This window comes from Erpetoichthys calabaricus, chromosome 4 (assembly GCF_900747795.2).
Source record: "Erpetoichthys calabaricus chromosome 4, fErpCal1.3, whole genome shotgun sequence".
Classification (NCBI taxonomy): domain Eukaryota; kingdom Metazoa; phylum Chordata; class Cladistia; order Polypteriformes; family Polypteridae; genus Erpetoichthys; species Erpetoichthys calabaricus.
This window is the reverse complement of record NC_041397.2, coordinates 132,426,504-132,438,844: the sequence shown is the minus strand read 5'-3', so window position 1 is coordinate 132,438,844 and position 12,341 is coordinate 132,426,504. Positions and strand designations below refer to the sequence as shown.

General features: G+C 33.4%; 1 protein-coding gene across 1 annotated transcript in view; it reads right to left on the bottom strand.

Moving 5' to 3' along the window:
- Positions 1 to 611: 611 nt before the first annotated feature.
- Positions 612 to 12,341, bottom strand: part of grpr (gastrin-releasing peptide receptor) — a 96,557-nt gene continuing 84,827 nt past the window's right edge. Inside the window, exons 2-4 of the mRNA XM_028799797.2 lie at positions 7,087 to 7,438; positions 3,426 to 3,764; positions 612 to 1,437 (exon numbers count right to left, since the gene is read on the bottom strand). Coding sequence (XP_028655630.1) covers positions 1,372 to 1,437; positions 3,426 to 3,764; positions 7,087 to 7,438 — 757 coding nt within the window. The 3' untranslated portion in view covers positions 612 to 1,371. The remainder of the gene's footprint in view (positions 1,438 to 3,425; positions 3,765 to 7,086; positions 7,439 to 12,341) is intronic.

Genomic DNA, 12,341 nt, shown 5'->3' with positions numbered 1-12,341 from the left:
CACTCACACAGTGACTCAGCAAGGAATCACAACCGTGACACCGGACCTGGGAGAAAGCAGCTTACTATGAACTGCCAAGCTGCTCATGTAAAGTTATATGTGATTAAATGATAAGGCCTGTACATATTTTATGCAGTTTTAATTTATTAGAGTGTTCATTACATTCAACATTGAAATATAATTTATCTTGTGACATTGCAAATGGCTGGACTTCATAGTTATTTAAATACCAAAATTATATAATATTTTATTTAACATTCAACAAATTTATATTGTTCATTTAGTAGATGTTATAGCATGATGCAATACCTAAATATATATATATATATATATACAGATACTGTTTTATTTTTAACCAAATACAAAAGTACCAAACAATTTTATTAAAACTGATTGCCATTCTTAAAACATTGCATTTATTTTTGAAAGTAAAATATGATTAAATATTTTTCACTGATAAATATAATTAACTTTATTAATTTTCACAAATAATTACTTGTTTTCATTTACAAGTACCTAGCAATAAGATCACATTAAGCATACTTAATATAATTTAATGCAATTCAATATTTCGTAACACTTGTATTTTAAAAAACACAACTTAAGATCAAAAGAGCAGATTACAGTCAACGTAAAACTCACTGTTCTAAACCACATCTGAACAGAAATTCACATTTATTAAATAAATATTACTGAAAATGATACACGGAAAAAAAAATTGTGCAATTGTCATATTCAAAATAAGAAAATATACTTAATACCTCTGGCACTAAACATACACATCATTTCACAGATGAACTTCATCACAGGAAATATATCACAGTACAACAGCCGATTTTAATGGATTCAAGCACAGCCATTTGTCCAGAAAATAAACATTTAAATCAATGTGTTTCCAGAAACTTGGCACTTGTGTATTATTTGTTCATGTTTCTGGTGAAATTGTAAAAAATGTCTTTCTGCCTTTTTAACAGCTCCCATGTGTTTATCTGTTTTGGATTTTTGAATTTCTGATTAATTACGTAAATGCTTTGTTTTACAAGACAAGCAATAGAAATCCAAATATACAGTACTGTGTTCCATTGACAGAATGACGTTATTGCTTTGCAAGAGGCTATAGCAGTTTAAAAGAATCTTTTATTATATTGATAATACTCTTTAATGCCTTATTAAACATAAGGTCAAGGCATATAGTATTGTACAGATTAAAATTTGTAACAACACAACTGTACCCACATATCTTGTATTAGTGTATGTCTTCTGTAATAACCAAACAGACATTCTTGTATATGTATATTTAAATGTACAAATTTATTAACAAAATAAGCTCTGCCCGTTGAGTAATACAAGCATTTTGTGTTCTTTTCAGGTTTAAGTTAAATCAGTCATACAGTATGCTTTAATAGAATTTCTTCCAGCAAATGTCTTGTGCTCTGCCTGTAAATAAATACAAAATCAAATCTTGTGATTTAATATGTAAAATGTTATGAATGGTTTTAACAGCCAATCAAGAATAAATTACTATTAACAAAACACATTTTATACATTTTTCATAAGATGTGGAAACATGGCAGCTAGATATTTAATGCAGTTTATTCTAGCTAATACTTCATAATTTTGTTCTACAAAAATATACTGCACCACCATAACATAATAACTATATAAACGCTTCAATCTAATTTGAATTTTAAAATCAATCATGAATACATTAGGATTTTATTTTGCTACAAGATTAGCACAGGAAAGACTGCACACTCTTACAATTTTGTATGATTTTTTTACTGCATTGCATGGTTCCCCATAGAACCATTGCTTGACAAAGCGCCATTTCATTCTTTGCATATTAAGTTGGTGCTTTGAAAAAGTTCCTAATAATTAAATCTTTAATGTATAGTAGGCTACCTATCAGAAAACTGATAGATTAGTAATACCTGGACTTGGCCTGTATTATTGTAAGCAAAAGTCCTTTTAATATCAGGAACCCAACGATATATCGCAAATTTGTTATCATCTACTCATGGATATTTACTGTCTGTTACAGATCTAACTAAATAAATGTTCTTTCTGGAACCTTCATTTGGATGGGTCTTTTGGAACAAATTATGGTTCTCTTATGGCATCTCTCTGAATAACTGCACTGTAACCTTTACTTTTAAGAGTGTGGCATACCACCACCATGATTCCATAGCCATGTGTTGGCTTGCCTATCCCTCTTGGCCCCTGAGAAGCAAAGATATGTACACTGTTTAGATAAAAAAAAAATTGCAATAATCCAATATGCTTTCAAAAGCAGTTCTTAATTATCCTATATTTACAAATAATTGGAATAGTAAGCGACAGTTTGTGAGATTTCAGGCAAACCAGGAAGCTGAAACTGCACTGGGTACAGAATTCAAACTGCAATAGTAAGAAAAAATAATGTGTAGTTTTATTTTACATCCTCCTAGTGTGAAAAATTATATAATGGAAACCAAAAGAGATAAATACATTATCATTATTTCAAACAGATTAATTTATGATAGATACTTTCACTTAATAATTTAACATTTCTGTGTTTATCAATTGGCTGTAGATGTTAACTCAGTGTCATCACCCACCATAATTAGTCTTAGTGGTTAACATGTCTTGCTTTTTAATTAAAATTGTAAACTGATTCTAATTACCTTCTTTAATTAAAAATGCCTGCTTAAAGACTTATTCTCGGTTACTACTGTAAGTTCTGCCAGTTCAGTGCTTGTTTTACTTGTAAAAACCAAAATGCTTTCATTTAATGCAATGCAGATTTTTCCATATCATGAAACAACTTACACATATGTTCTCCAGATATATTTATTTTATTTTATTTTTATTACAATGACTTTGTACTTGTCTGCAGGATGTTCAAGTATACACAGGGAGTATGCATACACTTTTTTGAACCTAGGTCATTGTAGCTGTAACTACTATAGAAAAATGATGTCCCTCCATATTGATTAGTTTTAGAGAAATTCTTAAGAACGATTTAGGAAGGAAGCAAAGAGATACATTGCTTCTTGCTTGGTCAAAGTTATAATAAACAGGTTTACTAGAAATTGAAGAAAGCAATAATGGCCATGTTGAATTTTACAGGAGTAAAAAAAGACAAGAACTGAATTACAAAGAGGAACATCAGAATTTGAATATATGTAAGAAATGCTTCAAAATGGAACCAGAAACCTAATAGGTCTCCAGGGCCACAGATGTATAGGTAATGTGGCACCGTCAGTCATATATATAGCTAATATTTTTCTTTGCCTGCAACAAACTTGTATAACATGTAACCATATATGTGAGTTTCTAGGTATTTTCCTATTCAGAATCTGTGCATCTGTTTGAGACACCTAATGCAGCTGCTATACACAACCCTCATGACAAATGTGGTTTCCATTAATTAGGCTGAAACTTACAACAGAGTGGTTGGTACTTTTTAGAGAGGTAATTCTTGTTGTACTTCTTCCCGTGCTTTGGGTCCTCATAAGCAGTCTGGCTCTGCAGCAGCATAGCTGGTTATTAAAGTGTTTTTGAAAGCTTTTGCTTAGAAGATAAAGGGCAAATGGGTTAACACATGAATTGGAAAAAGCAAGGATCCTGGCACAGATGCTGGAAATGTAATGCAATAAAGATGTGTCCACCTCCGAATAGTGATAAGAGCGATATAAGTAGATGACATGATTTGGCAGCCAGCAAAATGCAAACAACCCTACAAATACCAGCACTGTTTTTGCCAGCCTCTTTCTGGATTCAATCTGTTGAAAAAAAAAAACAAAAGAAAGAAGAAGCATTGTGACTAATTAGAATACAGTAAAAAAAACACAATTTATTCCAGAAGAAGACCTTCCACTAGTAACTGAAGCTGAAAATTCTTTTTTAAAGAACTTGTATAATCCTAATAATGGAAGTCTGAATTTACAATAGATTACAGATGAAGAATTTTTAGTCTATCAGTATGAAAACTGGTTTGGTTAATCTCAGTCATTTAAAATAAGTACTACAAGCACCTGTGATTCTTGAATTAAGATACTTTTCCCATGTGATCCATAAGCAGTGAGGCAATCAAAACATATTAATAATAATTCATTACATTTATATAGTGCTTTTCTCACTACTCAAAGTGCTCAGCAATTGCAAGTTAAGGGCCTTGCTCAAGGGCCCAACAGAGCAGAGTCCCTTTTGCGGGATTCGAACTGGCAATCGCAGATCCCTAGCCTCAGAGCCACCACTCTGCCACATTCCTCAGGATTATGAATTATGATTAATAAGGTCAATGATCCATCTTTCATTGTATCAACTTAAAAATTGATACAATATTAATACTTTGAATAATCTTGTCATTTAGTCCTCTACTGCTTTACCCCACTGAAATTCTTTATTATTTAATTCAGTAGATTTAGAAACCTGATTTAGAAGGACTTCATGTGCACTGCTAAAATTGCAAAAAACTGGTCCTTCAGTCAAGTTTCTGATCACTGAAAAGATTTCAGCTGATCCAATGACTAAATTTTAAACACCCATTGAACTCTGACTAGTCTGAGGGTTAGCCACATTAAATTGCTGACGTGGCTTTCAATTTCCAAGTTCATGTTCAGATGTTTGTCAATTTCAACCACCCTTTTATTTTTGAGGTAGCTGACCATGACATCTTGCTCCAGCACCTAGAAACCACACCTATTTTGCAACACTCCGTATTTAAAAACATGCACACTGTTTTACATTTTACATGAAAATTGTTCTTTATATCCTACCCAGTTTAAATTATGATTCTTTATTTATCCTGCTTTTCTTTCACATTAGAACAAATCTAGATGAGAGCAGGGCATTCAACCCAACAAAACATACCATTTCTTTTCATTTAAGTCCTCCAAAATAACATCAAGTCTAGGTTTGAAAGTCCATAAAATCCTATTATGTCTATGGTTCTCTGTGCAACGAAAAACTTCCTAATGGTTTGTACAAAATTTACCCTTAAGAAGTTTCCAACTGTGTCCCCGTGTTCTTGATTAACTCATTTTAAAATAGTCTCGATCCACTGTACTAATTCCCTTCATAATTTTAAACCCTTCAATCCTTACATTTCCTTACATCTGTCTTGACCTAACATTCATACTAAAGCTTAAAAGCTATATTATATTCAGTAAAAGGCACATTGTCATGTGTATGTTTACTACTCCTGTTCCCTTTGTCACCCTCTTTTTATTATTGTGAAGGGTAACTATATTTTTTTATATACCCTATCTCTTAAGGTTGTTATTCTGAACATTTTTTAAATCAATTTATATAATTTTTAAGTGTACAGATTGTCAGAAACGACCCTGGCTAAAGCATCAGTTTATAACAGGGCATAATCACTTCCACTTTGCTCACTCAGGACACTGATGTAGTGAGATACCAGCGTCTGCATACCATCGATATAGCATTATTTGCATTGTAAAAGATGTCCTTGATAAAAACACACTGTATTACTAGTCAGCCCAAACCACAAGTTGTGGACTATTGGTCTAGGACTTAAATCAAAGTACAGAAGCATCATACAATAGAGTGTAGAGTGTAACTGAAGTCTGCAATAACCACACCATCACTCATGACATCCTCACTCAAACTCATCCATTCCATGGTGCTTGTTACATGTATAAAATGGAGTGTATTTTGCATTCCAACAGTTGGCACTTTCAGCCAAAACTACAACGTAATAAAGGATATTGTAAACAGAAATAAATGATAGGAAAATTAAAAAAAAACTTTATAGATGAAGTATGGATCTGGGGAGGCCAGTGTGCCTTTTTTTATAGCTGTTAATTTAATTTGTTCTTTATTTACATGATTTATCCCTGCTTTCATATTGCTACATTTAATGTTTAATGGATTTGTATGACAGTAGAACTCCCTCTGTCATTCTTCATTATTACCTACATTTTTTCTATTTAAATGTTTATTCATTAAGTTATAGGGTCTGCTTGTCTGATGCTTCCTCATTTATGTGGCATTTTCGTATTGGATTCTCACCAATATTGGCCACAGTGGCTGCAGCTTTTTGTCCCAGCCACTTTCGCCATTAGTTATCAATTACTAATTCTAATAGAACATAATATATTACCTTGATTTTAACTGAGTTGTATTTTATGTATTTTATTATTTCTTTAACCATCAGCCTAACAATAATGAGATTCAAAGTGATCTAATTTACATCTAGTTTATACATGTGTCTTTCATACAATATCTATCCGAATAACATTTCTGAAAAGAAAACTGAATTTCTGAGAAATATTGCTCTACCACGGCCCACTAAACATTTAAAGTGTGATCTTTGGAAAAGAAAAAGAAAATAAGTTTTTGGTAATAACTGATGTCACAGAATGAGAACTCAGATAAGCCATAGAATTAAATGATGGGATTCACTAATAGTTAAATAGGACATCGAAGTAAAATGGCGACCCTCCAGGACAGCTCAAGACCCGTGTATTACCTGGTCATTTGTTCACTGACTTTGCATGTCATTATTGTTAGGCTACTAGTTAAGGGAAAATTAAGATAAAAAAAAGAATGTTAAATTAGCAGCAGTAACTGGTTACTAATTAAGTGGCTGAAATGAAAATATGAAATTACTGCAGACATTCAGGATTATATAGTTTGACACCTCAATACATTTTATTTCTACTTTCATTACAAAATACGCTGAAATAGATGGTGTATCACAAAGATTAATGCTGAATATGCTCAACAGAGTGTAACTGCCACATGAACTGATATCAGCTTATATAATATAGCTCAGGCAAGTCAACATACAGTAAAAGTAGAAATAATGTATTGATTGTAGGCCTCTTTCAGAAAGATGATTTTCTAAAGTCAATCCTCATTTATCTTTTATTGCAATATTTGTTTTATTAAAACTGCCAAGCTGAAAGAGGTAGAAATGTAAAGCTGATAATACAAATAATTCATTAGATTTTCTTGTATTATTTTTCCTTCAATTAATTAGCTTTTATTAGTTTAAACATCATCAGTTGATCACATTAAAACATAATTCATTACATAAACAGTTACTCTTTGGCTGTAATCATTTAATATACTTACCTGCCTTCGAACATGAATGTTGCCCTCCACGGGTATATTATATGCACTCCTGATCAGATTCTTTGCAATATAATAGTAATAAATTGATATTATGAAGAGAGGAATTACATAAAAAACAAGAAATGACACCATTGAATGAATCTTTGGGTGCAAGTCGCCTGAGTGAGGGTACGGTGCACAGCTGACAAATGATTTATTAGTGTCCATCACATGGAATGTATGAAGATCAGAAAATATTGCCTCTGGTACAGCAAGAGTCATGGAGAAAATCCATATCATCACAGCTCTGATACATATTTTTGCTGTGGCATGGGATGTCTGGATGTCCATTGGTCTGACAATAGCTTTGTACCTGAAAAAGATACAGAAGTGTAAAGATAACAAAATACTATTGCATTAATTTTGTTTTTTATAATATAATATTTTATGCCAATCTTCACTGTTAAATGAGCACAACATATAATAATTAATAAAACTGATTAGTCAAAACAATTTAATCAAACATTAGGTCAGCAACATCTTTCAAATTTCCATAAAGCTACAACAGTCCAGATGAACTTTTTCACTTTCAAAACCACAATATTATAATAGGCAACATATTCTGCAATAATTTTAACTTTAAATACTTTAGAAATAGGAATGCTTGTAAAAGAAGTGCTCACTGAAACAACAATTATAAAAAATATAAACAGATGCCAAAAATGTGTTATTGTACCTCACCATGTTAATTACTCTTTTTCAAATGTGGCAACTCAAAACGTTCATGTTCAGTGTTCTTTTAAAGCAATGCCCAATATCATCTTGAACAAACACCAAGAAAAACTAAAGAAAAATAGTCTAATTCAGCCAAAACTCGTTATAAACATGCCGATAATAAAAAAAAAATTAATGTTAAGAATTTATTTTCATTAATCATGTATTAGAAGAAAGCCAGTATTACAAAATAAAAAGTGCATTAAAAGGTTCCAGATAATACAGAATTGCAGTCAAAAATGTATTGGCTATTTTGCTCAGTTCTGTGAAACTCATTCTCAAATGTATTCTGTCCCCTACAGCAATACCTTATTGTATCTAAATCACTTACCTCTACATACCAATTAATCTTCAATAATTAAGAATTAAAACATAAAAGATCAGAAATTATTATTTTTTACAGCTAAGAAGGGATGCACTATTTTTTACTAAATATAAATGAATATTATTAGTAAAATTGGATAGTATAATATTTTTAATTTCTAAATCGTTTATTTTATACACAGATAAAGGAAACACACAGCTTTTTAAATAACAGATTCTCAGCCTGAATGAGTCACCTGCACGGATCATAGCACAATGCACAATAAAGAGCTCTGGAGACACCAGGTCACCAGGGGAAAATTCCATGAGACCAGGAATAGAATGCCATCTCTAAACAAGTCTAATATTAATTCAATAGGGCAAAGGCATGACATCTAGTTACCAACATCAATAGGCTACCTACAGTTTTACAACCAAAATTTGTGTTTTTATTTTTCTTTACACTTTACTAGATTTTAACATTTGTGCTTGCTGAATTTACATTGGCATTCGAACATATAGTCACAGAATGCAACAAAGAAGGCATGTGCACTTAGTATATTCTTAAAGCCCCAACAATGTTTACCCAGAAAACTATCACAGATTAAATGGTGCTTTTTAAGACCTCAACCTTTACTTCAGACAAATGATTAATTGTCAAATCATAATTATTGTATGTTGTTCATACACATAGGGAAAGACTGATTTATAAGGCATTCATTTATAAGTCAGTGAAATACTGAACTGAGAATAAGTAAGGCTTACCATTAAGTTAGTTAGGCTTAAAAATAGATAAATTGAGAAGCAGTGATTCAAATTGTATGTAAGTTAGCATCAACAATCACATGGTCCCCAAGGTGAAATTTAAAACTTTACAGAACCTAGCTGTGGTAAACTTCTTTTTTCGGCATGAAACCACGCAGCCTTTTTCACGGAAATTTTCTCTTTTTTCGTCTTTTTTTAACTTTGGTAAAAGGTTTTTTTTTGTTACTAATTAATATTAAAATTTAGCTTCTGGCTTGTTACTATAACTCCCTATTTTTAATGAATTTTTAAATTGAGGATATGCTGCTGTCATTGCTGACCTGTGCTTCAGAGTTTCTCAATTGCCTAGTGAATGAGCTGCTAACTCATCTGCAAGAGATGTCACATGGTGAGCACCAAGGAGCACTGAGGAGTCAATGGCTACCTAATATCCACAATATTAGAACATTACAATATTAGAAAGATTTAGAACAGCCCATTCAACCCAACAAAAATCTCCAATCCAATCCACATAACTCCTCCAAAATAACATAAAGCCAAGTTTTGAAGGTCACTAGAGTCCTACTGTCTACCACACTACATAGTAGTTTATTCCATGTGAAGAAAAACGTAATATTTGTGTGAAATTTACACTTAACACATTTACAACTGTGTTCTCATGTGCAGGGTCTTTGAATGTAATAGACTTTTAGGAACATATAGGGGGTATATGAAATATTGATGTACACAGCTGAGCAGTGGGATAACTACCACCAAATAAGGTACTGAATCTCACACCATATCAAAGGAACAGTTTGGTCAGTGATGTCAAGGGTGAAGATCCAGAACGAGAACAAAGAGAAATGGAAACAATTAAATACTGACGAGCCTTGATCACTTTTTAAATTGAAAGGACTATCACATCTCATGGCAAGTTACAGCGAGTTCAGGTATTGTAGCATGTTGTGTGTTATAGAGGACCGGCCTCAGCCACCTATTTCAGATGCTATTTAATGCTGAACGGGTTACATCTGATATAATCTGGTGGAAAAAGGAGGAGGGAGAGGACTGAGGACGTATGAGAAGAAGATGTATTAAAAAAGCGAGCACATTACAATTAAAGCTGAAATATGTGATCTCCAGTTTGGAAAAGCATTCTGAATTTATCCCCATTAAAGACATGATTCCATCCGTTGTGAAAATTCTGACAATGAATCTTTCTGAATGCTGATGTCTTCAACCAGGCAACTTTGGATGGAACAGACTTCTAACTGCATTTTCGTTTTGTGGACACAGCAGGCTGGACCTGCTGTATTGAAATGTTAATGCCTTTAAATATAAACCTGTGCTACATCTTGACAATACTCTCTATTTTACTGCCACCAACAAGCCTGTTATTAACATCAGCATCTCTTCATTACCCAAATCAGAAGTTCTAATGTATGCTTGAATTGTTTGTTTAATATAATATTTTTATATATACTTTTTTCTTCTCCTTTTTTCTGACTTTCAGTAAAGTTTTAATTTCCCTTTGGGGACAAATAAAGTGTATCTAATCTAATCTAATCTAATCTAATCTAATCTAATCTAATCTATAAACATAATGATCACTAGCAGACTTCACAACAGTCTTAAAAATTAAGATCAAAAAACAATTTTAAACTGAAATAGGGAGGCTTGTAGAATGTCTAGACATAGAATCGTTCAATCATGATAAGGCTCTGTCGTTGACTGGTGCCCTTTCTTGAGTGGGTTTCTGCCTTGTGCCTGATTCTGCCAAAATAAACTGTGGCATCCACAGAATAAAATTTGATAAAGTAGGTTTGAGACAATTGTTATTATTGTTGTTATTTAATAAAGACCAGAACATTGGCATTGGTCTTAATATCAACAGGTTATCATGACATATTGTCCTTTGTTGAGATTTTTCTTTGTATTTTTTATTTCCTCCACTACTGCCATACTGTTGTCTTATTTACATTACAGACATATTGATCTGCCTTGGGCACTATTAGAGTTGGTCTTGTCAGGTCCAGTCATCCCCTCTGTGGGCTGTAAAACAAAAAAAATCACACTCCACAGCCTTTTTGCTGTGGCATTAGCATACTTAGCTGCAATGTTCTTTAGCCCAATTTTTCATTTTGCTTAACACTAGAATTACCAGTCTACGAAAAAACTCATAGATCCGGCCCACCTTAAAACCATTCGCACCTCTCCGCCAGCGTCCTTTGTCCTCTAAATGTGTCAATAAAAACAAGCTGCAAGCAGCCGGATATTCCATCCCCCCACTGACTTAGAACGTGCATGAGCATCTCCCAGCTCATGCCTTGACTGATTATCTGGGAGTGAAGTGGAGTTTTAGAGTGGAAATAATAGATCATTATTTGGAACACACGCATTTCATGTGTGTTCCATTTCTACAGTAATCTGTGTAAACACAGTGTTAAAACAGAAACTTTTTCATATTTTAGTAATAAATGTTACAAAATGTAGGCATAAACTATAGAATGCTATGTTTTCATCTATTTCATAAACATTGTCAAGCAGACAATACTACCTGTATTTTGTGTTCATTTGTTTTAATTGACTTAGGGCTTGGGTTATTGTTTATGATTTAGTTAAATGACTCTGCTTCTTTGGTATCTAAGGATTTGGTTTGTGCCCTTTAATATATATACAGTAATCCCTCCTCGATCGCAGGGGTTGCGTTCTAGAACCCTCCCGCGAAGGTGAAAATCCGCGAAGTAGAAACCATATGTTTATATGGTTATTTTTATATTGTCATGCTTGGGTCACAGATTTGCACAGAAACGCAGGAGGTTGTAGAGAGACAGGAACTTTATTCAAACACTGCAAATAAACATTTGTCTCTTTTTCAAAAGTTTAAACTGTGCTCCATGACAAGACAGAGATGACAGTTCCGTCTCACAATTAAAAGAATACAAACATATCTTCCTCTTCAAAGGAGTGCACGTCAGGAGCAGAGAATGTCAGAGAGAGAGAGAGAGAGAGAAAAGCAAACAAAAATCAATAGGGCTGTTTGGCTTTTAGGTATGCGAAGCACCGCCGGACAAAGCAGCTGCAAGGATGTACAATGTGAAGGTAGTCTTTCAGCATTTTTTAGAGGAGTGTCCATATCCTCTAGGCCAGTGTGCGAACAGCCCCTCTGCTCACACCCCTTCTGTCAGGAGCAGAGAATGTCAGAGAGAGAGAGAGTGACAGTGAAAAACAAACAATCAAAAATCAATACGTGCCCTTCGAGCTTTTAAGTATGCGAAGCACCGTGCGGGAAGCATGTTGCTTGACAAAGCAGCTGCACAGATGGGAGCAATGTGAAGGTAATCTTTCAGCATTTTTAGATGAGCGTCCGTATCGTCTAGGGGTGCGAACAGCCCCCCTGCTCACACCCCCTCTGTCAGGAGCAGAGAATGTCAGAGGAAGAGAGAGAGAGAGAG